General features: G+C 37.7%; 1 protein-coding gene across 3 annotated transcripts in view; it reads left to right on the forward strand.

Annotated features, from left to right (window-relative positions):
- LOC124797996 (DNA (cytosine-5)-methyltransferase 1-like) overlaps window positions 1–25,528 on the forward strand; it is a 245,355-nt gene extending 219,827 nt beyond the window's left edge. For all 3 annotated transcript variants that reach the window (XM_047261181.1, XM_047261182.1, XM_047261183.1), the window contains 3 exons: window positions 4,992–5,232; window positions 24,820–24,936; window positions 25,076–25,528. In XM_047261181.1, coding sequence (XP_047117137.1) covers window positions 4,992–5,232; window positions 24,820–24,936; window positions 25,076–25,180 — 463 coding nt within the window. In that variant the 3' untranslated portion in view covers window positions 25,181–25,528. The remainder of the gene's footprint in view (window positions 1–4,991; window positions 5,233–24,819; window positions 24,937–25,075) is intronic.
- Window positions 25,529–27,364: the final 1,836 nt, after the last annotated feature.

Consider the following 27,364-nt stretch of genomic DNA (forward strand, 5'->3'; position numbering starts at 1 on the left):
TTTTAAAGGAGTCTTTGGAAGACCAGATCCCTATTATGGTCATGCTGTAGAAGCAGCTAAAGTTCAAATAGTGCAGTCATTTTATCTGGAAGATAAATGGGGCTGTTCTCACCAGATTGCCAACAAGAAAGACACTATAAATGTAACAGTTGAAGATAAAAAAGTTTTGGAAGTGAAGAGGTACATGAGTCGCAGTATTAAAGAAACTTTTGCAATTTGTAATAGCAACTATAAAACTTCACATATTGGAAGACCAAAATTTTAGGCACTGCGACCTAAGTGGGTAGTTCCACAGCAACCTAGAGATGTCTGTTTGTGTGTACTGAGCGAATTTTGAACATAGTGTGGTAACTTTTAAGAACTTTCTGGAGCATGTGACATATGACACCTTGGTTGAGGGTGTGAAGTCATTAGTAGTCTGTGATATAAAGCGAGAGACTTGTTTGATTCAAGAACGTGGTGACTGCCGTGGAAAGGGGTGACTGTCTTTACAGACACTTGGCCTGGAAGACGTAGCGGATAAATCTACAGAAATTACATATGTGCCACAGGAGGAAAATACGCTAATTAAGAAAACTGTTGCCTTTGACAGTTTCATTGATGAACTTGGTAAATGGTCAGTGAAAGCAGTAACACACCAGCATCTGAAGAAATTGCAACAACAGCACATTGCAGAAGTGAAAGGGTGTGTACAGGCTGAAAAACTATGTTTAGTGCTTCAGTGTGATTTTGCTGAGAAATGGTCTGTAATTCTCCCATAAGAAGTACAAGGGTATCATTAGAGTAATGACCAGGTTTCAATTTTTAAAGGAGTGACACGTTTTCAAAACAAGACCACAAGTGTTGCAGTTATAAGTGATGACACAGGACATGACTCAGCACATACTTTGCTAGCAGTGCACAAAATTCTTTAACTGCAAATAGGGGCAGAGAAGATCATCATTACTTCTGATGGTGCTCCTAGTCATTTTAAAAATCGTTACTAGCTGTCTAGGTCGCTTGTGCCAACTGACTGGGTATACAGTGCTACTGGTCACGGGACGGGGCCTTGTGAGGGTGTAGGAGGCCTGCTGAAGCACCATGCTACAAAACATAATCTTTAAAGACCAAATACAGCTGTGATTCAGAATGCTGAGGATTTTACAAGAGTTGTGAATCTTACACATCGACAGCCCTCATTGTTTTGTCCAGCGAGGAAATCAAAGAATTCCGTGAGCATAAAAAAGAAGAATGGGCCAAACAAACTACTCCTGTGAAAGAAATTCAGAAGACACATTTTTGGACTCAAAGTTATGGGCAAACTTATATTGCACTCACTTTAAAGAGAAAGAAAGAAGAAATTTTGTTTGTTCGACCAACACCTCAGAATCAGCAGGATAATATTCAGATTCACAGTCTGAGAAGGGGGACATTGGTGGTATGTGTGTGTGACTGATTGGTGGATTGCAGAGATTATAGACACCAGTTATGAGTTAAACAGAATTGTGGTGAACTTATGCTACCACATGGACTAGCTGCTGGATATAGGTTTCCAGCTGAAGGACAGCAACAACACCATCAGTGCTCACTTTTTCATTGATTCACTAATTTCTGTACAAAACAGAGTGCACAGAAGTTGTATAAATTGAAACCTTTAAGTCTTTGGATCTTTCATATACATTTTGGAGCAATTTGAAATGCTTGAAAAATGAGTCTCTTACTAATCTTTCAAAACTAAAATTATGTTAAATAAGGCTAGGTTTTGATTTTTATGAGCCTGTTATGTGATAATGTGGTATTAAAACAGGTTTTATCTATGGCAAAAATTTCATTTGTAAAAGTGGAAGCTCTCCTTCTCGGGCAATATAGAACAGAGAGAGAGAGAGAGAGAGAGAGAGAGAGAGAGAGAGAGAGAGAGAGAAGTTATCCATAAATTATAAAAAAATTCAGAATGCTATAGTAAAATAACTTCGACAGGTAAGTCCAAATGGAGGATTTTTTTGTAATCATAAAGCAATTATCTTTCAAATTCAAAATAACAGCAACAACAACAAAATATGTCAAACTGTTCCAGGGATACAGCATTTTAAAATTTTTCCCAGAATTCGAATCTTCAAAATGGTAAGTGCAGTGTCATCTTTGGAGGCCTGTAGCTTGGAGCAGAATTTATTTATTTATTTATTATTTATTTATTTATTTATTATTTTTTTTTTGAGAAATCAAAAAAAAGTGTTTCTTGCTTATCCTTTCATTTTGACATATGCTAAATTCAATAACATACGAGACTATGAAGGTAAGATTTTTCCTGGCTTGCCTGAATTGATATGGACTGTGCTCACAAGAAGTTTCCAACCAAATCACTAATTGAGAAATAAAAATGCATTGCAGATACATACCATAACTGTAGATTAAAAGAGTGTTTTGTGCATAGAGAGTAACTCTTGATTTATGGAATGATATCCATTTTAATTATCAGGAGGTGCAGTTCCCAAACTGCCAATAAAAAAATGTAACAGTGTGCTACATTATTCTTTCATTTTCCAACTAAGTTTCCTTCTTGAGATAGGTAACATTATTTGGGTGGGGTGAGTTGAACATAGGGTAGGTACACGCCAGGGGGGGGGGGGGGGGGGTCTTACTTGAGGGCGAAAGGAAAGATGAAGAAAAAGGCATCAGGGAGAGTGAAAGATGAAAGGAGTACTTCAGTGAACACTGTCAACTGCAGTGAAGTGGTGTTACGAGAGAGGGATGATGTAACATACAGTGTGAATATAGATGAAGAAGAAATTAGGAAAATAATACAAATAAAGTGTATATATATATATAAGTGTGTATATCAATATAATGGAAGGAAACATTCCACGTGGGAAAAATTATATATAAATACAAAGATGAGGTGACTTACCGAACAAAAACGCTGGCAGGTCGATAGACACACAAACAAACACAAACATACACACAAAATTCAAGCTTTCGCAACAAATTGTTGCCTCATCAGGAAAGAGGGAAGGAGAGGGGAAGACGAAAGGAAGTGGGTTTTAAAGGAGAGGGTAAGGAGTCATTCCAATCCCGGGAGCGGAAAGACTTACCTTAGGGGGAAAAAAGGACAGGTATACACTCGCACACACGCACATATCCATCCACACATACAGACACAAGCAGACATGTCTGCTTGTGTCTGTATGTGTGGATGGATATGTGCGTGTGTGCGAGTGTATACCTGTCCTTTTTTCCCCCTAAGGTAAGTCTTTCCGCTCCCGGGATTGGAATGACTCCTTACCCTCTCCTTTAAAACCCACTTCCTTTCGTCTTCCCCTCTCCTTCCCTCTTTCCTGATGAGGCAACAATTTGTTGCGAAAGCTTGAATTTTGTGTGTATGTTTGTGTTTGTTTGTGTGTCTATCGACCTGCCAGCGTTTTTGTTCGGTAAGTCACCTCATCTTTGTATTTATATATAAGTGTGTATATATATATATATATATATATATATATAAGTGTATATATATATATATAAGTGTATATATATATCTGCTTGTGTCTGTATGTGTGGATGGATATGTGCGCGTGTGCAAGTGTATACCTGTCCTTTTTTCCCCCTAAGGTAAGTCTTTCCGCTCCCGGGATTGGAATGACTCCTTACCCTCTCCCTTAAAACCCACTTCCTTTCGTTTTCCCCTCTCCTTCCCTCTTTCCTGATGAGGCAACAGTTTGTTGCGAAAGCTTGAATTTTGTGTGTATGTTTGTGTTTGTTTGTGTGTCTATCGACCTGCCAGCGCTTTCGTCGGTAAGTCACCTCATCTTTGTTTTTATATAAAATTTTTCCCGCGTGGAATGTTTCCTTCTCTCTCTCTCTCTCTCTCTCTCTCTCTCTCTCTCTCTCTCTCTCTCTCTCTCTATATATATATATATATATATATATATATATATATATATATATATATATATATATATATATATATAACAAAAAATTGAAAAGGAAATAGTACAGAAATGCACTTTTTTGGGTTGGAGGGAGGGTGAACCAATAAAAAAGAAATAGGATAAAGCACCAATTGTAAATGTAAAGCGATAGATAAGGGAATAGAGGTTTAGTTAAGGAGAAGGGTTGGATGAGAGAATATGTTGGAGAAAAAGTTTCATGTCAGAGTGTCAGGTATAATGTGTGAGGATCTAAAAAGTTAATGCAGTATAGCAGGCATTCAATTGTCCTGGTTTGCCGTAGAGCATTTACAGCATCTGCAAGCTGGACATCATCAAGACAGATAACTCGTCTATGCATTCAGTAGTGATCCTGTTAGAAATCCAGCCCGTATATCTCTGTTAATTTGACAGTTTTCTGACCATATTTTACTTTTCTGCAAATACCCACATTAAGTCACTATTTAAAGCAAAGAAATTTGAGCTGATTCTATCAAAGTAAGACATGCAAACTACATCCAAGGTATGAAAAATAAAATTTATGTTTCATGTACCCACAGTATTTACCAAAAGGAATCACGTGCTTCATTACTTAGAAACAAAAGCAAGAGAAAATCTGCTAAAAGTAAATGGTACTTACATAACTCCCTGGCAACAGTTCATTCATTTACTCCTTATGGTTAAAGCCTGAAAGAATTATTCTGAGAAGCATGTTTTGCCAAATTGATACTTGGCTATATAAAGAATGTGAAGTGTAGGAACGTAACACTGTTTTACATAATGATAAATAAGAAATTTTCTTCAGAAATCTAATACAACTGTTTTGAAATCATAGAAGGAACATTACAACTCTAACAATAAAGATTGTTTGGCGATATTTTTATTACAGCACTGTAGGTAAAAGATTTTCTTGCAGGGCAACAAGTATCAAACAGGTTTAATATTTTACTCCATTATATTCTTGTATTTTATTGTGTAACATGGTTCTATCATAAGAAGAAATTGCGTCAATTTCTTCCAAAACTGTTACATTATCTGTATGGAGGATCGAAAGATTAAATGTGTCATCTGTGAGTCATAATTTATCTGTTTCAGGATTTACACACATCACGATAAAAAGAATGGTCGATCTTCAACTGGTGCACTAAGAGGAGTTTGTGCCTGTGCTACTGGAAAACCTTGTGATCCCATGGATAAACAAACTAACACTCTAATACCATGGTGTCTGCCTCATACAGGCAACAGACATAATCACTGGGCTGGATTGTACGGACGGCTTGAGTGGGATGGATTCTTTAGCACAACTGTAACAAATCCAGAACCAATGGGCAAACAGGTATAGCAACTTTCAGGATAGAATATCAGTTGTTTCTTTACATCAGACAGATTAAGCCGTAAATATATGTGCTTTCACGTTGTGACCACAAGCATTTGGTTAACTGAATATCGTGATAACCCTGCAATAGAAACCAATCTCATTCTTCATATTCTATGAGGGTGACACTGAAATTTTTTTAAAAAAATCAACAAGTATATTATTTATTTATTTATTTATTTATTTTTAAGCGATTCCACTGTTTTTAAAAATGTTTGTCACAGCATCAATGCATTTTTACATTCAATGAAAGTTGTCCTGAAAGCAATGCAACTCTTCTAGAAGCATTTCAGAAACCAGGTTTTTAAATGAGATCTCATGATAAATCTGTCAAATCTAAAGGTCGTAAATTCAACTAAATACCTAGGAATTACAATTATGAGCAACTTAAATCAGAAGGAACACATTAGAAAATGTTGTGAAGAAGGCTAACCAAAGACTGTGTTTTACTGGAAGGACACTTAGAAAATTAACAGATCTACTAAAGAGACAGCCGACACTACGCTTGTCCATCTTTTTTTAGGATACTGCTGCACGAAGTGGATCCTTATCAGATAGAATTGACGGGGTCCATCGAGAAAGTTCAAAGAAGAGCAGCATGTTTTGTATTCGTAAAATAGAGGGGGGAGAGAGTCACTGAAATGATATAGGATTTGATGCAGACATCATTAAAACAGGCCTTTTTCACTGCGGCAGAATCTTCTCACAAAATTTTAATCACTCACTTTCTCCTCTGAATGCAAAAATATTTTGTTGACACCGACCCATATAGAGAGAAACGATCATCATAGTAAAATAAGGGAAATCGAAGCACACACTGAAAGATGTAGACGAGTTTGTTTTTTCCGCGTACTGTACGAGATTGGAATAATAGAGAATTATTGTGAAGGTGATTTGATGAACCCTCTGCCAGGGACTTAAGATGTAATTAGCAGAGTATCCAAGTAGATGTAGATAATTGTTTCTATGACACATTGTTTAAATAGCTCGAAAACCATTATGACCTCTCAGCTAGTAATAAGTATGGAAGGTTGGAACCTATTTCTTTGAATGGGGAGATACAGTATTGTGACTTTGAACTTATAGTGGGGTCAAATCAGTCTGGATCAACTATATGAAGAATTTTGTGATGTGAAAGATTAGTGACTGTATCATTAAGGATGGTGCTTTATGTACACATGTGAAATTCTTCACACTAGCGCCTCAACAAAAAGTGACAAAATATATCTCAATTCATATGTGTTATACTGAGCATGTTGTTGTTGTTGTTGTTGCTGCTGCTGCTGCTGCTGTTGTTGTGGTCTTCAGTCCTGAGACTGGTTTGATGCAGCTCTCCATGCTACCCTATCCTGTGCAAGCTTTTTCATCTCCCAGTACTTACTGCAACCTACATCCTTCTAAATCTGCTTAGTGTATTCATCTCTTGATCTCCCTCTACAATTTTTACCCTCCAGGCTGCCCTCCAATGCTGAATTTGTGATCCCTTGATGCCTCAGAACCTGTCCTACCAACTGGTCCCTTCTTCTAGTCAAGTTGTGCCACAAACTCCTCTTCTCCCCAATTCTATTCAGTACCTCTTCATTAGTTATGTGATCTACCCATCTAATCTTCAACATTCTTCTGTAGCATCACATTTCGAAAGCTTCTATTCTCTTCTTGTCCAAACTATTTATCGTCCATGTTTCACTTCCATACATGGCTACACTCCGTACAAATACTTTCAGAAATGACTTCATTACACTTAAATCAATACTCGATGTTAACAAATTTCTCTTCTTCAGAAATGCTTTCCTTGCCATTGCCAGTCTACATTTTATATCCTCTCTACTTCGACCATCATCAGTTATTTTGCTCCCCAAATAGCAAAACTCCTTTACTGCTTTAAGTGTCTCATTTCCTAATCTAATTCCCTCAGCATCACCCGACTTAATTCGACTACATTCCATTATCCTCGTTTTGCTTTTGTTGATGTTCATCTTATATCCTCCTTTCAAGGCACTGTCCATTCCGTTCAACTGCTCTTCCAAGTCCTTTGCTGTCTCTGACAGAATTACAATGTCATTGGCGAACCTCAACATTTTTATTTCTTCTCCATGGATTTTAATACCTACTCCGAATTTTTCTTTTGTTTCCTTTACTGCTTGCTCAGTATACAGATTGAATAACATCGGGGAGAGGCTACAACCCTGTCTCACTCCCTTCCCAACCGCTGCTTCCCTTTCATGCCCCTCGACTCTTATAACTGCCATCTGGTTTCTGTACAAATTGTAAATAGCCCTTCGCTCCCTGTATTTTACCCCTGCCACCTTCAGAATTTGAAAGAGAGTATTCCAGTCAACATTGACAAAAGCTTTCTCTAAGTCTACAAATGCTAGAAACATAGGTTTGCCTTTCTTTAATCTATCTTCTAAGGTAAGTTGTAAGGTCGGTATTGCCTCACGTGTTCTAACATTTCTGCGGAATCCAAACTGATCTCCCCCAAGGATGGCTTCTACCAGTTTTTCCATTCATCTGTAAAGAATTCATGTTAGTATTTTGCAGCTGTGACTTATTAAACTGATAGTTTGGTAATTTTCACATCTGTCAACACCTGCTTTCTTCGGGATTGGAATTATTATATTCTTCTTGAAGTCTGAGGGTAATTCGCCTGTCTTAATACATCTTGCTTACCAGATAGTAGAGTTTTGTCAGGACTGGCTCTCCCAAGGCCGTCAGTAGTTCTAATGGAATGTTGTCGACTCCCGAGGCATTGTTTCTACTCAGGTCTTTCAGTGCTCTGTCAAACTCTTCACGCAGTATCGTATCTCCCATTTCATCTTCATCTACATCCTCTTCCATTTCCATAACATTGTCCTCAAGTACATCACCCTTGTATAGCCCCTCTATATACTCCTTCCACCTTTCTGCTTTCCCTTCTTTGCTTAGAACTGGATTTCCATCTGAGCTCTTGATATTCTTACAAGTGGTTCTCTTTTCTCCAAAGGTTTCTTTAATTTTCCTGTAGGCAGTATCTATCTTACCCCTAGTGAGATAAGCCTATTTGTTCTTTAGCCATCCCTGCTTAGCCATTTTGCACTTGCTGTTTTGAGACATTTGTATTTCTTTTTGCCTGCTTCATTTACTGCATTTTTATATTTTCTCCTTTCATCAATTAAATTCAATATTTCTTCTGTTACCCATGGATTTCTACCAGCCCTCGTCTTTTTCCCTACTTGATCCTCTGCTGCCTTCACTACTTCATCCCTCAGAGCTACCCATTCTTCTTCTGCTGTACTTGGAATGTATGTTTAAAACTTTATTGAAATGATTTTGATCATTATTTGACAGCTTCCTTAGTACATTTTTAAGTGGCATCCAAACTTGAACCTTCTCAATTTTTTAAAAGATATCCTTGGTCCTGGAGGGTGATAAAATACAACATTTTATATTTGCTGGGTAAATTCCCCAATGTTTAGTAGTCACAAAAATATTTTTTAAAAAATTTATTGTTTATTATTTTGAAATGGTGGCTGCATGCGTTTTTTCGTATTTGCAGGCCTCTACATTTTTTACAATTATTCAGTAGTGGATTGTCCTAAGCCTTTCAGATAAAATGCATTTAGTTCAGCACAGTCTGGGCTACAAATTAACATCATTATCACTTAGCTGAATGTATTCTTTGATATATTTTTATTAGTTCAAAGTTATCAGCCACAAATTAAAAACACTCAATTTTTGAAAAGTAATTTTCCAAAGAAAGATTAATTTCTCGGCTTTAATATTTTTTCTTCTATTACACTGTATAGTATAGTACTTTTTATAAGGTATCAATGGTGAGCAGCTTACACTTTAAAAAATACACTATTTTAAAATATGGATTTTTTTTTAAATTTTTCCATTTTGTGGCCTGCAATATCTTTGTCGGGGGACCAGATGAAAATCTGAAAATTTCACAATTAATAGACCTTTAGGATATCAAACTTCAGTATAAATTTCAACTTTGAGATTCAATTGGAAGTTATGAAAAAAAAATTACTAACATGAGTCTAAAATACGTCTGCGATCTCTAGGCTTATGGAATAAAATATATCAGTTACAGCATATAATTTATTCATATGTATGATTACATACGTTTTTATTGAAAATAAGCCTACTAATTACATTATATTTTTCTCTTGTTATATGTTTTTAGTACATCGCTCAATGAACATTTGAGAAATTTGTTCACTCAGTTTGGGTGTTAGCCCAGTCACAGTTGTAAATTCCATGGGAGATAGCTTCCTTGGTACATTTTTAAGTGGCATCCAAACTTGATCCTTCTCAATTTTTTAAAAGATGTCCTTCGTCCTGGAGGGTGGTAAAATGCAACAGGTACATCTTGGTTTTGACGGTCAACATTATCAACTTCGCCAATCCACCACTGTTTATCTTAAACACAAGCCACCGTGTCTTTAGTTTGGAGAACCAGTTGTACAAGTTTTCCATACTGATGAAGTTCACTATCAGGTGAAGTTGATGTGATCTTACACTTCAGTAAGTTGTGTGAATGCAGTACAAAACAGTGAAAAGATCGAGTGCCTTTAACCTTCTGCCAGGTGTTATACCTTTCCTTCAAAACACTGTCACAGACTTCTTGTATTTCCTCACAGTGTACAAAAACGTAGGTAATTCCTTTGATACATTTTTTACAGAATTCAAACATTTCTTGAGGTTTTATGATATGATTGTCTTCGGTCTGCTGCAGACTTGCTTTTGTGATAGTTCACTTTGTTGTACCCCTTGACACCATCTCAAGCATTTTTCCCATGGCATGAAGTGAAAAAGTGCTATTCTACATCAAACCCAAAATCTTCTTTATGAAAGGAGATCTTAATAATTTTTTTTTTTTTTGTTTTCTATATTCACTTGCTGCCTCATCCGAAAAATAAGTTTCTTTATTTTTTTATTTTTTTTATTTTTATTTTTTATGGAAGGGTGGTGCTGTTTAATGTAGTTTGTTGATTTTAGTAGAAAAATATGCACTGCTGTAGTGTTGTGTTCAATGGAGTCACTTATGACACACAAGCTGTGGCTCATTAGTTTATCTTCATTTTTATAATAGAATACAAATGGATGGACTGTGGACTGTTTGATTACCCAGTGGTGCCCTTGTACTTCATCTTGAACAACAAAGGAATAATTTTCCAAAAAGACTGTGAGAAGTAAGCATTCATCAGCTGCCAAGCTTTGCTTTTAGTCTTTCAAAAATTTATTTTGAGCTTTTGCAATAAAATGATGCATTTTCAGATTTCCAATGTTAGCCACCAACACTTCAAAAACTCTTCTTGTGATTTTATGACTGTCGCCATTTCAGTTCTGTCTTGTGTCACCCATTGTTTGTATTTTATATTGTCAGGCATCAAATTGTTTTCTTCGGATTTTTCAAACATGTCAAGTAAGGCTTGTTTGCCTAGACAATCTTCACATTTTCCCTTGATCATACAATTGTAACTGTCAACATCGCATACCATAACTTCCAAAAGGTCTTTATAGTCAACTCTAAGATTGTCCGCATCTATTATCAACTTTACGTTCTGATGATACGAACACAGACATTATAGGTGCCAGATGCCCCTGCAACAATACACCATCTTGGTCTCAACTCGCAAATATCTTCCAATTTTAATGTCAGGATTTTCTTTTTTAAATTCAGTGAATAGCTAATTTAAATTACACAATATTAACCTTTTTTGTCTTTGAATCGTAGAACCATTTTCTTTCACAGAAACACAGTCTTTTTTGCCAGACATCAAACAGCTGTTATTGTTATCGTCATAATACTTAATAACTTTTATTGATTGTGTTTTCATCTACCAAACTAGATGTGCTTTTCTTTTGTAATGCTGGTAAAATTCCCTGTTCTTTTACTAATTGCCTTGTTAACTTAACGACACGTTCTGACACATTAAATTTATCACTAACTTTTGCTTGACTCCAAGAATTCAGCAGTAAACTGATAATCTTAATTTTATCCTCTTTGTTTGAAGTACTGCATTTAGTCTTTAGGTTTTCTATCAAATCATCGTATTCTGTTCGTGAAGTTTTAGAACGTCCATCTGATTTAGTACATATTGTATTTCGAAATGAAACTTCCACATTCTTTTTGACTTTCTTGATTTTTGTATTCAAGGCACATGGTCTTTTACCTTGATTTAGTTTTCTAATTTTCCTAGCAGGCGATATACCCAGGATTTCAAAAGCTGTACCTACGTTTTTAATGGTTGCTGATAAGTCACAAAATTCAGTATATGATGTTTCACTATCCTTTCTCTTGTGAATTACAAGTATCTTAGAATAACCTGTTGGACATAATGATTTTCGTGGTATGAGATTACCAAAAGGGCGTTTATTTTTAGATTAATAATCAAATGTTATTTCTTGCAGACCTTATGTTATAGGTTTCTTATGTTTCTCAAAAGGTTCCATGCAAAACTGACCAAAAAGGTGATGATTTTTATTTATTTATTTATTTTTTTTCCATATTACTTAGATGTTGATTTGACCTCTGGGCCACCTCGTAAGTAAAACAACACTTTTTCTTCTTCACTGTAACCTTCGATTAAAGTAATGTCTTTAGCATACAATCCATACACACTTTTATGACATGCTTCATTAATAATAACACCAACAGAACACTGAGACACCATTTTTCAACTGCACACTTCAAGAACTTCTAGCTAAATGAGTGTGAGTAGATAATTGTTGGTGTAAGGGGGGCGACAAGTCAGACTTGTATAGGCTGTAGATGCATTTGTTAGCCTGTTGAAACAATTACTACAGCATTGTTTTGATAAATAATCATTAGCTAGTGTAATTTGGTGTGTTTCATTATGCAATTGGTATACTTTATTTGATTAGCCTACCAGATATGGCAGATGTTAAAAAACGTATTTTTGACTCGTTTTTGTAATCTTTTTTCCATAACTTCCAATTGAATCTCAAAGTTGAAATTTCACTGAAGTTTGATATCATAAAGGTATTAACAGTTTTCAGATTTTTATCTGGTCCCCCAGCGAAGATATTGCAGGCCACAAAATGGAAAAATTTTAAAAAACTCTATAAAAAGTAGCTATACTATACAGTGTAATAGCAGAAAAAAATATTAAAGATGAGAAATTAATCTTTCTTTAGAAAATTACTGTTCAAAAATTGAGTTTTTTTAATTTGTGGCTGATAACTTTGAACTATTAAAAATATATTAAAGAATACATTCCGCTAAGTGATAATGATGTTAATTCGTAGCCCAGAGTGTCTTGAACTAAATGCATTTTATCTGAAAGGCTTAGGACAATCCGCTACTGAATAATTGTAAAAAATGTAGATGCTTGCAAATAAGAAAAAACGCATGCGGCCTGGGACAAATATGGCCACCATTTCAAAATAATAAACAATAAATTTTTTAAAAAATATTTTTGTGACCACTAAACATTGCGGAATTCGCCCAGAAAATATAAAATTTTTCTGAGATGGTCAAGCAACCAGTGCTGGACCACTTGGTATGGGTTGACCCTTCAGTTAAAGATTTAAATGTTTTTATTTCTCCTCCTTTGTTGGATCGTTTTAATAAGTATCTGCTCCCTTTTCTTTATTTGCTCTCTTTTTCTCCCCCTCATTCTTTTCTTCATTTGGAATCTTTGTGCATGTGTTTTAATTATTTTTATTTATCTGTTATAATATTTAAATGTTCAAAAATGCTTCTCTGTAAATTAAAAAACAGTAAACAAAATCACATATTTATATTGGCTGTGCAGTGGGGACTTTTTTTTTCTTTCATTACAAAATCTACATTTTTTTAAATTGTAATCATCGTACAAACATTTAAAACATAAATTCTTGTTGCACAGGGGAGGAAATAATGAAGATGAATATTTATAGAAAAGAGGTGATTATAAATTTAAAAACTCAGACAAAAGAGGAATAGAAATAAAGAATGCAGTAGTTGGTTAAAAATATAAAGTAAAGACATGGAAGAAATGAAATCAAAGTTAATACGTAAAAATAATTCATGTCACATGGGAGTTGGGGGGGGGGGGGGTAAAAAAGTCAGTTCAATGATTAAAATTATGCTACAAAGGTTTAAGGTTTAGATATAAAAATTGTATTTACACTAATTAATCGAAAATCTTTTCAATAATGATTTGAAAATTAAAAAATTACGAAAGCACCTAGATGGGATTTGAATCCACAAGCTTGTACAGGTCAGGAATTTATCTTAGCCACTAAGCTACACCACCACTCTGCATAAAACTCTTCATTTTTAATTCTACAGACCAGTGTTTGTTAAATTTGCAGCACATGAGTCGCAAGCTTCCTGTTAAGTAACCAGCAAAAGTACTTCCAGGAATTGTGATACTTTAAGATGTGCATAATTTTTATTGACATTGATGAATTCAGCCATGTGCCTAGTAAAGTTGGTTACTTACATCAGGGGCTGAGGGGTAAGAAGCATAGCACTGAGGGGTTAGAGGATGCGAGAGGAGGATTGTTTTATTGTTTTATTGTTTGTCTTCCAGTACTAATTTCTCACAGGTGTGCCCAACTCATACTGATCAGCTGCTAAGATATAAAATTTGACGTGGAGGTAACTTGGATTCATGAATGTGCATAACAGAAAGGGTTGTCTTCAAATGTGGTACATATTTGTAACAACCAACATTAAATTAAGTAAGAAACTATAAGGAAACTGGCACTTAAATCATTTGTCAAAGTTTTGTGACGGTGTTGCAAATTCAGTAGTGTATTTAAAAGTAATTTGGGTAAATTCTTATTAATTCTACTACCTTTTAAATTGTACCAGCAACATATGTAGCAAACTATTTGCATGAGATGATGCTTGTTGGATAGAATGTATATGAAGGCCTTATTTAAATAATGATACACCTCCAATTTCGTTCATTTTGAGATGCTAATGCTTGAACATAATTGAGTGATGTCAATAGAAAGGAATGATAATCTCTTGCAAGAAGCAGTGGATGCAATATTTCAGGTAACTCAGCCAGATTTCAGTGATAATATAGCATAGAAACATTAAAAATCACCTTAGACTCCATGCAGTACAAAGTAGGTGGAAAAAATATGGTGTAGTCTGATAAACTGTGCCATCAACTTTGTATACAGTGTGATTCAGGAGGCATGTCACGTAATTTGTGAGGTGATTCTACATGTCAAAATAAGCCAAAAAAGTCCAATGAACAGGCCCCAATTTTTGATTGTTATGGAACTGAAGCGGGTTGAAGACTACCCACATCCTTGAATGAATATGAAGACAAGTGTGAATATTACTTACTGAAATGCCATGTAGATGCTGTGTTGGACAGAATAATGGTGGGATGGATGACTGATCCATTCTGTAAGAGGTGTGGGGGCTGTCCAATAGATGGCAGCACTGTGATGCTGCTTCGAGGCAACAGCTGTGAGCGACCCAGTGTGCAGTCGTAAGGCCATGTGCGTGTCGTGCTTGAGTGTTATTTAGTTGAGCAAGACCATTGTGTCCGTGAATACCACTTGCCGCAAATGTTCACCTGTGCAGAATACGCAGACCTGTTGTTTGTGTATGGGCACTTTAATGACATTGCCCAAGCAGCTGAGGCAGAATACCAGAGGTGTTTCCCTGAAGGATGGACCCCTGTGCCAGGGTATTTCCCAAGGTTGTTCAAACATTACATGAATCCGGAACACCACCCAGTATACACTTAACATCAGAAGGTGAGGCAGTCCAGTCAGCTGAGGAAAGGGAAGACATTGTTGCAGTGGTACAACGGAGTCCCACCACTTGTACATGGCATGTTAGTCAGCAGCTCGATAGTCCACATAAGCGAATGTGGCATATGTTACATTCTGAGGGCTTGCACCAATTCCGTGTGCATCCAAGTGACTCAGTAGGAAGACAGTTTTGTGAATGGTTGCCTGTACACAGAGATGTCGTGCAATACACTTTATTTATAGGTGAGACTACATCTGCACGCAGTGGTATCATGAATACCTGCAACTTCCAACATGGGCAATGGAGAACCCACATGACACTAGGGCAACAATAATCCGAGTTAGGGTCTCAGTGAACATCTGGTGTGGTATGATAGATGACCTGGCGATAGGGCTTGTCTTCCTGCAGATCACAGGACAGATGCAGTAAAAGCACATTTCCCGTTAGAAGACCTAACTGCACTTTTAGAAGACATGACCTTAGGAGAACGACGATAAATGTGCATACAACATTATGGATCACCAGTTCATTGTGCCAGGCAAATATTTCAGTATCTGAACAACACATTTCCTGAATGGTGGTTTGGCCGTGTTGGACCCATTAGCTGGCCTGCCTGATCACCCAACCTAACCTCATGAGGCTTCTGTTTATGGAGCTGGTTGAAGGGAGTTGTGTATGCTATAAAGGTGGATACATGTGAAGAACTTGTCACTATCATCTCCGAAGCTGTTGCCCACATTGTCACTATCATCTCTGAAGCTGTTGCCCACATTAAAGCCAGCTGAAATGATGTTCTATGTGTAACACAACACACCCTCCAACGTGTTGACAAGTGCATTAGATGGGTGGGTGTGTGCCTTTTGAACACCTGACCACTACAGCACCTACACAGCATTTCTGTAAGTAACATTCATACTTGTTGTCTTTATAATCATTCATGGGTGTGTGTAGTTTTCAACCCACTCCATTTCTGTAATGATCAAAAATTGGACACATGTTCAATAACACTTTTTCAGTTCATTTTCATATGCAGAATCACCTCACAAATTATGTGACATTCCTCCTGACTCACCTTGTATATGTTGTACCGGTATACTTTAAAGAAATGTTCACTATACAAGTCTTAACAATGGATTTGAGTGCCTCCACACACTACTCAAAGCTGCAGCCATTATACATTACATCTGTTAAGCCACATGCAGTGTATTACAACCAAGCAACTGACAAATGGCTTCACAAAATCTCTGACAAGATTAGTCAGGCGAGGATTGCTCAGCTAGTAAGTGTGTCACACAAAAGGGCTGCAACCATACAAAACACTATCAGTGGCTTTTCCAAATTGGGATCTGGTCATTGAAACCACATATCTCTTGGGATTTGGACATCTTGGCAGCTAAATTCGGTCCATAATCAGAAGCTATAAATGACAAAGAAGAACTGATTTAACAGACAAGCCAAAACTCCCAGTAAAATCGAGACAAATTCATGGAAATTGTACACTCCAGACTCCTTCATGTCTCACAAAACATTTAGTAGGAGTGTGTTACTAGACCAAGATATCTGCCCTATCCTATAAAAAGGAATAAGAAGTGGAGCTACTTCATTTGCTGTTGAGATCACTAGGCTCCTTCTTCACAGAGAATCTGAAGAAAACAAAAGTATCTCTTAGGAAACTAAAACTGGCAGAATCCAGTGTGGCAATACATCTTCAGGCTGTTTCTGCAAGATCTGTGAAGTTAACTGTAAGGAAGAAATGATGAAGGTCTTCATAAGTCATGTATGGTTCCATACATAGTGTGCGACATAGTGCTTCTAAAAAGTTTGGTGAGTGGGATCATAAAATAAAGAGAACAAGAGTTGCAAACAAAATGCAGTTACTGGCCGTCAGAGTAATCGCCATTAGCTAAAACATACTTCTGTCGTCTTTTGTACAGCGTTTGGAAATTGTCCCCAAGTGCTTCTTATGGAATTGTTTGAAGCACTGGGCCTGCTGTTGGGTATCTGAATCATTACAGAAGATGGGACTTTGTGCTACCAATACTATCTGGAGAACAAGTAGCTTTCGGGGGTGTGGTTTTCACTGTCTTACCCATCTCATTTGGGTAGAAATTCATAATGGGCCGAGCCCTTGCTGTCGAAAAAGGCAATCAATGTTGTCTTACTCTTGGGATTTTGTCAGCCGTCTTTGTTTGAGAGATGGGGTAGATGATGACCACTACACCATTGTCTGTCACTTGATCTCCAGAGTGTATTGGTGATGCAGATATGAAACAACGCATGACCACAGTGCTTAGAAGCATTTCACAAGAAACATTTGCTGACAATTTCTAACTGTACCAGAGAAGGAAAGTTGCTACTCACCATATAGCGGAGATGCTGAGTCGCGATAGGCACAACAAAAGATTCCCACAAGTATAGCTTTTGGCCACTAAGGCCACGGACTAACTGTGGCCAAAAAACAAGTGGACCACCCTGTTGCTGAACACCCCCCATGCTGCCAAACATGATATCCCTCATCTCAGTGACTGCTTCACAGCCTGTCCCATATGGATCCTTCCCACCAACACCAGCTTTTCTGAATTGTGCAGGTGGGAACTTTCCCTGCAATACGTCCTACATTTCCGTAGCCCTCCTGGCCTCAACCTCTGTTAGTCACTATCCTTACCCATCCAGCCCCCTCCCTGTTCCCATTCCAGCACTACACAGCCGTCATTTCACCGCCACACCCAGTCTTTTAATTTCTTTTTATTTCTCTGCTTTCGCACTTATCCCTCCGCCCTCCGCACCTTCTCTCCTGCCCTCCATCTAAACTACAAGACTTCACTGTCTGCCACTCCCACCATACTATCCCTCCCCCTCCCCGCCCCAGCCTCCTCCTTACCCCCACTCCCATGATGCACTGGTGATGCTGCTCGCAGTGTGGTTTCAGTTCTCTGAGACTGCAGACGTGTGTGCAAGTTGCATTTGTGTGTGTGTGTGTGTGTGTGTGTGTGTGTGTGTGTGTGTGTGTGTGTGTGTGTCTGTGTGTACTGCTGACGAAGGCCTTAATGGCTGAAAGCTATAATTGTTTGAATCTTTTTGTTGTGCCTATCGCGACTCAGCGTCTCCGCTATATGGTGAGTAGCAACTTTCCTTCTCTGGTATTGTTACATTCCATCCTGGATTTTCCATTGTTTGATCCAATTGTTTGATCCAATTTCTAACGGTTTTAAACCAATGTCAGAAGTGTATTGTGTAGCTTATGGCAATTGCTTTGAAGGCCACTAAAAGGTATTTTGGTTGTAACTCTTGTTTCTTGAAGTTTTCAGATGCACCCTATATTATCAAAATTTTTCTCATACAGACAACAATAGTACCTTATAAGGCAATCACAGTGTCATAACTGCAGGGTCTTTGATGGTGGTAGCAATCATAAATGGAGAAGAATCAATACTTACGTGTTCTGAATTGTGCTGACTTTTAGTGATAAGTACTTCTGGGCCAACAGACAACTTACGGCATTCTTTCTATAACTAGTCTATTGGCAATTCACATACAGATTTATGTAGGTTACTAGCTGATAATAAGATTGGCACATACACATCCCAAGGAACAGCCCCACAAAGACAGCATTGGATCTTGAGCAAAAAAGTTTGGCGACGAGTGCTCTAGTGCACCACATGAAATTCTTTTTCGCCAATTACTCGCAGACGAGGACTCACTTTGATGAATTCCTGCAAGGTGCGGTAACTAGGTCCGTAACCTACACATTGTTCTAGGTGGTTTCAACAAGTCATTTGCACCCCAGGGGACCTCTTCTTGTTAAGACAGTCTTCTCTCATTGTGCTCCATTTCCTACCTAAGATCTCCCTTTCTGCTCTGCCTCCTTCTTCCTCCCTCACTCAAACAATGTGGTTCCCTCTGTGGCTGGGTTTCGTGTGACATGCTGACCACTCTCGCTCCCTACAGCCGCCACCAACCAATTCATTTTCTTTCGCCACAGTAGATACCCCACTTAGGATTCCAAAAGCATGGAGTACATCTGTTTTTAAGTTGTGTTGAAAGGTGTGGCTAATAAAGGTAAGAGCTGGACAACCCATTTGTCTCTTAATGAATATGACCATTTAAAAAAAATTCATTTCCTTTTATTAAACTGTTTATAAACAGTACAGCAATGAAAGTACAGCAAGTGACTGTACCTGTTTTTGTGTGTACACATTCCTTTTCATGAGTGTTAAGTGTATTATCGTAGGACATTTTGTTCTTATGCATACATTAGTGACCAGCTGAGTTCAGTATTTCCTTTCATCACCACTTAATTACTGCACACGCAGTGTACTGAACAATTTGAGTGTATTTTATAATCTTTTTCTGTATAAAAATTTACGTCTGTTAATGGCCCAGCTTTTTGATATTGTTGTAAACAAACATGAGTGAGAAGTGATTGAGCTGCCATTGGGAAGTTGGGCTGAAGGTAATATGAAGCTGCTGTGGTAGATAACTCAATTAGCAAAATGTGTCATTGAAATGGGCTAAGCAAGTGAGACACACTGTTGTTGTTGTTGTGGTCTTCAGTCCTGAGACTGGTTTGATGCAGCTCTCCATGCTACTCTATCCTGTGCAAGCTTCTTCATCTCCCAGTACCTACTGCAACCTACATCCTTCTGAATCTGCTTAGTGTACTGATCTCTTGGTCTCCCTCTACGATTTTTACCCTCCACACTGCCCTCCAATGCTAAATTTGTGATCCCTTGATGCCTCAAAACATGTCCTACCAACCGATCCCTTCTTCTAGTCAAGTTGTGCCACAAACTTCTCTTCTCCCCAATCCTGTTCAATACCTCCTCATTAGTTACGTGATCTACCCACCTTATCTTCAGCATTCTTCTGTAGCACCACATTTCGAAAGCTTCTATTCTCTTCTTGTCCAAACTGGTTATCGTCCATGTTTCACTTCCATACATGGCTACACTCCATACAAATACTTTCAGAAACGACTTCCTGACACTTAAATCTATACTCGATGTTAACAAATTTCTCTTCTTCAGAAACGATTTCCTTGCCATTGCCAGTCTACATTTTATATCCTCTCTACTTCGACCATCATCAGTTATTTTACTCCCTAAATAGCAAAACTCCTTTACTACTTTAAGTGTCTCATTTCCTAATCTAATCCCCACAGCATCACCCGATTTAATTTGACTACATTCCATTATCATCCTTTTGCTTTTGTTGATGTTCATCTTATATCCTCCTTTCAAGACACTGTCCATTCCGTTCAACTGCTCTTCCAAGTCCTTTGCTGTCTCTGACAGAATTACAATGTCATCGGCGAACCTCAAAGTTTTTACTTCTTCTCCATGAATTTTAGTACCTACTCCGAATTTTTCTTTTGTTTCCTTTACTGCTTGCTCAATATACAGATTGAATAACATCGGGGAGAGGCTACAACCCTGTCTCACTCCCTTCCCAACCACTGCTTCCCTTTCATGTCCCTCGACTCTTATAACTGCCATCTGGTTTCTGTACAAATTGTAAATAGCCTTTCGCTCCCTGTATTTTACCCCTGCCACCTTCAGAATTTGAAAGAGAGTATTCCAGTTAACGTTGTCAAAAGCTTTCTCTAAGTCTACAAATGCTAGAAACGTAGGTTTGCCTTTTCTTAATCTTTCTTCTAAGATAAGTCGTAAGGTTAGTATTGCCTCACGTGTTCCAACATTTCTACGGAATCCAAACTGATCTTCCCCGAGGTCAGCTTCTACTAGCTTTTCCATTCGTCTGTAAAGAATTCGCGTTAGTATTTTGCAGCTGTGACTTATTAAACTGATAGTTCGGTAATTTTCACATCTGTCAACACCTGCTTTCTTTGGTATTGGAATTATTATAGTCTTCTTGAAGTCTGTGGGTATTTCGCCTGTCTCATACATCTTGCTCACCAGATGGTAGAGTTTTGTCATGACTGGCTCTCCCAAGGCCATCAGTAGTTCTAATGGAATGTTGTCTACTCCCGGGGCCTTGTTTCGACTCAGGTCTTTCAGTGCTCTGTCAAACTCTTCACGCAGTATCTTATCTCCCATTTCATCTTCATCTACATCCTCTTCCATTTCCATAAAAATGTCCTCAAGTACATCGCCCTTGTATAAACCCTCTATATACTCCTTCCACCTTTCTGCCTTCCCTTCTTTGCTTAGAACTGGGTTGCCATCTGAGCTCTTGATATTCATACAAGTGGTTCTCTTCTCTCCAAAGGTCTCTTTAATTTTCCTGTAGGCAGTGTCTATCTTACCCCTAGTGAGACAAGCCTCTACATCCTTACATTTGTCCTCTAGCCATCCCTGCTTAGCCATTTTGCACTTCCTGTCGATCTCATTTTTGAGACGTTTGTATTCCCTTTTGCATGCTTCATTTACTGCATTTTTATATTTTCTCCTTTCATCAATTAAATTCAATATTTCTTCTGTTACCCAAGGATTTCTATTAGCCCTCGTCTTTTTACCTACTTGATCCTCTGCTGCCTTCACTACTTCATTCCTCAGAGCTACCCATTCTTCTTCTACTGTATTTCTTTCCCCCATTCCTGTCAATTGTTCCCTTATGCTCTCCCTGAAACTCTCTACAACCTCTGGTTCTTTCAGTTTATCCAGGTCCCATCTCCTTAAATTCCCACCTTTTTGCAGTTTCTTCAGTTTCAATCTGCAGTTCATAACCAATAGATTGTGGTCAGAATCCACATCTGCCCCTGGAAATGTCTTACAATTTAAAACCTGGTTCCTAAATCTCTGTCTTACCATTATATAATCTATCTGATACCTATTAGAATCTCCAGGATTCTTCCAGGTATACAACCTTCTTTTATGATTCTTGAACCAAGTGTTAGCTATGATTAAGTTATGCTCTGTGCAAAATTCTACAAGGCGGCTTCCTCTTTCATTTCTTCCCCCCAATCCATATTCACCTACTATGTTTCCTTCTCTCCCTTTTCCTACTGACGAATTCCAGTCACCCATGACTATTAAATTTTCGTCTCCCTTCACTACCTGAATAATTTCTTTTATCTCGTCATACATTTCATCAATTTCTTCATCATCTGCAGAGCTAGTTGGCATATAAACTTGTACTACTGTAGTAGGCATGGGCTTTGTGTCTATCTTGGCCACAATAATGCGTTCACTATGCTGTTTGTAGTAGCTAACCCGCACTCCTATTTTTTTATTCATTATTAAACCTACTCTTGCATTACCCCTATTTGATTTTGTATTTATAACCCTGTAATCACCTGACCAAAAGTCTTGCTCCTCCTGCCACCGAACTTCACTAATTCCCACTATATCTAACTTTAACCTATCCGCTTCCCTTTTTAAATTTTCTAACCTACCTGCCCGATTAAGGGATCTGACATTCCACGCTCCGATCCGTAGAATGCCAGTTTTCTTTCTCCTGATAACGACGTCCTCTTGAGTAGTCCCCGCCCGGAGATCTGAATGGGGGACTATTTTACCTCCGGAATATTTTACCCAAGAGGACGCCATCATCATTTAATCATACAGTAAAGCTGCATGTCCTCGGGAAAAATTACGGCTGTAGTTTCCCCTCGCTTTCAGCCATTCGCAGTACCAGCACAGCAAGGCCGTTTTGGTTAATGTTACAAGGCCAGATCAGTCAATCATCCAGACTGTTGCCCCTGCAACTACTGAAAAGGCTGCTGCCCCTCTTCAGGAACCACATGTTTGTCTGGCCTCTCAACAGATACCCCTCCGTTGTGGTTGCACCTACAGTACGGCCATCTGTATCGCTGAGGCACGCAAGCCTCCCCACCAACGGCAAGGTCCATGGTTCATGGGGGAAGTGAGACACACTATTGGTATTATAAAATTTGTGCACAGAATAGGGTAATAGCTGAATAGGAGAAGATCAGATCTCAGAAAGCTGACTTGATATTGCTAGGAAGGAAATGAATGATTAAAATGGAGAAGAGTGTAGTGAAATAGGACATGGTTGCAAGGAATAGGGGTTACAGAAAAACAGAAGTACTTGACAGTTCTGTTATGATGCAAAAATTAGCTTCACCCAGCCATCTCAGTTAGATAAAGGAGCATTTTAAGTAGGCCTAGGCGTAGCCAAGAACCCATAGCCTTTCTGTAGGAAACCACAAGAGAATAGAGAAGCAAATTCTCATTGTTAGTAGTAATAGAAGTAGTGTGTAGGCCAGTTGCAGGAAGAATCAGGTAACATGTACCTGGACACAAAGGTAGTCAAGTGTATTTGGTTATTACATTTTGTGAAGATGCAGAATAGAATGATCACACAGGCTCTATCGTAGGGAATACAGGTGGCAGACTTCACTGTACCTCTAGAACACTGAGAAAGTGCAATCAACCAACAGAGTAGATTGCTTACAAATCACATGTATGTCCTATCGTAGAATATTGCTCAAGTGTATAAATCCCTACCAAATAAGGTCAGCACAAGTAGTTTCAAGGTTGCTTGACTCACAGGAGAGCGTCATGCAAATGCTGAGAATCTTGATAAGTAACCTCTGTCATGCATTTCGACAGGGATTTGAAGAGTATGAGTAAAGATATAGATTGGTTGTTGCAATTTATATTTGTTAGAGGAAAAAAATTACATTGTCATCAGCAAAATAAAGATGGTTTAGATGTGTTTGCATAACCCATATTCCTTCTTTGTTTAATCTTTTAGGGATCTGAATACAACCACTAAGGATGCTAAGAGTGGTTTTGCTGTTGTAGAATCTTCTTGTCTGACGTCTGCGTAGACTTACATATTACTCAGTTCATTAACTTGGGATGAATCAATGTCTTTTTTTTCTCAGGGGTTGTTACTGGAGCAGATAGGACAAATTTGTGCTTAGAAATTACTCATCTGCTCCAACTGTCTGAACACACTTAAATCTATGCAACATATGCACCCAGCCAACAGATGTGACCAAAACCTCCAGGAAAGCCATCTCTTCCTATAAAAGCTGGAGAAAATGATGTCAGTTTGGTAGGTTCTTGGGTGCATAGGTATACAGACAAATTTTGAATGTGATAGCCAAGGAAGCATGCACTCAAATTTCCATGTGACATTGTTCTGCCACATCTCTGCCTATGTTATATCCTTGATATAGGGGTCAGGTCATCTGTTGGTGGGAAGGAGAGTGGGTTAACAGCTATGGCCAATAAGCTGTGAGTGGTAAAATCAACTACTTGGTTGTGGGAGGATACCTACTTCTGCAAATGGAGGCAATAAGTCCTCATTAGAGTATGGACAGGTGGCACAAGGCTCCTTGGTCCAATGAAAGGACCCTCCAGTGTATGATGCATATATGAGTAGATTTCTGTATGCCATATTTTAATTGAAAGTATTTTCTGTTCAGAAAAGATGACAGAGGCTAGTTTACTAGCTGATCTGTCCTCTGTTTTTGCAGACAATAATGGTAAAGTAGTTTAACTTTAAAGTTTTGGTGAATAACTGACTTACTCCTTAAATTTTCAGGGAGAAAATTTAATGTGTTATCAGAGTGATTGCCTCATGGTCTTTCCATCCCTCCCTTTTTAGTGGGCCATCACGCAATCACATTTAATTGAATTGTTATTTTGCACTTAATTCTGTAGATTAATTATGATTAAATCATTCCTCTAATTTGTAATTTTGTTCATGTCTTATAAATAGTCCATTATGTTGTTTTTGCTTCTAAATCGTTTATCTGATTAAAATCCACTGTTTCCTCTGTGCGGTTGGTGGTCATTGTGAAAATCCTGTGCATTACAGAGAGCAGGCTGATAGGTCTGTAGTTTTGTATGTCAAGTTCTTAAAAAGTGTTTAATGTTTTTGCTTGTCTACAGGGACGTGTTCTTCACCCAGAACAAACAAGGGTTGTCAGTGTTAGGGAATGTGCAAGATCACAAGGATTTCCTGACACTTACCGGTTCTTTGGTTCAATAACAGAGAAACATCGCCAGGTAAATGTATAAAGGAGTCATCCTCTTTTGTGATCATCTACCTTATATAATTTCTGACAACTGAAGGTTTCTTATTCATTAAATTTATAAGTCTTGTAATGTGAATGAAATGAGTAATTCAGTTATGTGGCTGTTTCAGATTGGCAATGCAGTTCCACCTCCAATGGGTGCTGCACTAGGTTTTGAAATACGGAAAAGTGTATCAGCAAGTGAACAAAAACAATTGAATGAGAAAATGGAGTGAAATTTCTTTGTTGTGTAGATTTCATAAATTTGGGTGATACGAACTTTGTTGTTGTTTTTTAGCATGTGATTTTAGAGATGTGTTTTAAGACCTTAACTCATCAATGCTGTTGTTGATCTTAAAATATTTCTCTGGTAATGTATGTAAACGTGAAAGTAGACTGTCATTTTCTTTTATGATGAATTATTTTTAAAAAATGAGCTAATGAAAGACATTGAGTCATTGTTGGCAAATATACATAAATGTTTTAAGTATGTAAAGTAACTTCTACCTCTACAGTCTGAGTCATTGTGGTTTTTTAAAAAAAGTATTCATATATATTTATGTATTAAAGATCTCATTATACAATTCTGGTTTCTGAATTACAGTATATAATTTCCAAAATACAGCAAAAGAAAGCTAGGTGCTGTGGCGTTTCTGGCACCCAACACAGATTCTAAAAGGAGTTGGGTTCAGGCCTTGTTTCAGCTTCCTGATATAGGGTTCCCATGTCTTTTCTAAATTGATATGGTGAATCCTGAGATGGTTCCTTGAGGGGGGGGGGGGGGGGGGGGGAACACTATTGATTTCCTGCACCATTCTTGGATAATCAGTGTTTTCTACCTCTAATAACCTCACCATCGACAGGGCCTTAAACTCCAATCTTCCTTGCTTTAAAATAGAGTCTTCGTGTGGCATCACATTTTAAAAATGTTTATGGCTTATTGTACAGAAAATCTATGAATGTTGTATCACAACACTGAAAACTGTTGCATGGGCCAGTGGACCTTTGTAACGACTACAATTATGATTTTATATTTTACTCATGAGTTTTTGATGTATGAAAATGGCAAATACCAGTTAAATAATCCATGTCTGTTCCACTGTACCCACATTAGAGTCGATGCTTGCAATCCACATTAATATTATATGTTTGAGGCTATGTTGCTACTTTTCAATTACTGTACTTACCTGACTAGACTATAATTCATCATTCAAAAAATACGGGGTCATCTCAGACTCGCAGATGCAACTATTGCTGCTGAGGTAAACATTTTTATGTATTACATTTTACAGATAAAGGTTCACCTTGAGATCACACATAGATTTAATGTGGAGAGTTCTGAAGAGTTGGAGGGGGAACAATGACACCAGTTTCATCAAACAGTTGAATGATTGTGAGGAGGATAGTAGTAAATGGGCAGCAAAGTCTGGTGCCAATGATGTAAACTGTGTACCTAGACTCTCTATGGACATTTACCTCATTTAATCTTGGTTTGTCTGAATCCATTCGTAGTCTGAATTCCACTGATTTTAAAATTGTACAGGTATTCAACAATAATAGATGTTACTGCAGCAGGCAAATTAATGCTAACAAAAATATGTTTGCCCAGAACAGTTTAAATACGGCACAACAAGAGAAACAGGAGCTTTAACAATGACCCTAAACCTGCTACTATTGTACAAACAGTTTTCAAGGTTTGCTACAATGTTAATCTAAAATTGTAAGATTTCTGTCGATTCAGCTGTAGGAAGCAAAGAGAACAGCCTATTGTTATCATTCAGATTACTTATATCATCAGCGCTGTAAGAACTATAAATTGTATGACTCAATAATGGATGGAAATTACAGCAATTGCTGTTGATCTAAAGATTCAAAGTTTGCAGTTGGTTCACTCTGACAGTATAACACTAATTTTAAGTTATTGGTGATTCTTAAGTTCACAAACAACTGTACAGCAGAAAGAAAATTTGAAGTCACAAAAACAAACTTTTTTGGTGGTTGCAGATAAAGAATAAATTAGACTCTAGTTCTACACGTCAAACTTTCAGGGGCCTGACTCAAGGAACGTTAAACTATTTACAGTAAGTTGCTCATTGAGTGCAAGATAAACGGAATGAAGTGTTCCTAATTTTTATAAAATTATCATAAAAGAGCAATTTTCCAATTGCATGCAACGGGAAATTCAAAGGAAGTACTGGCTAAAGTGTGAGGATGATGAAGAGAATGGTGCTTAAGTGCCGATGCAGAGCAATGACAGCTCATCAATTTGACACAGTATTTGATGAATACTACTCCATTGTCCTGTAATCAATCAAGGAAATGCCACAACTATTTACTATACCAAATGGGCAATGCCAGTCAGATGTCCTTTTACTTTAATATGGCGTCAAATGTTGCAGTCGACATGAAGGGCATTAAGA

Source organism: Schistocerca piceifrons, chromosome 5 (assembly GCF_021461385.2).
Source record: "Schistocerca piceifrons isolate TAMUIC-IGC-003096 chromosome 5, iqSchPice1.1, whole genome shotgun sequence".
NCBI classification, from domain to species: domain Eukaryota; kingdom Metazoa; phylum Arthropoda; class Insecta; order Orthoptera; family Acrididae; genus Schistocerca; species Schistocerca piceifrons.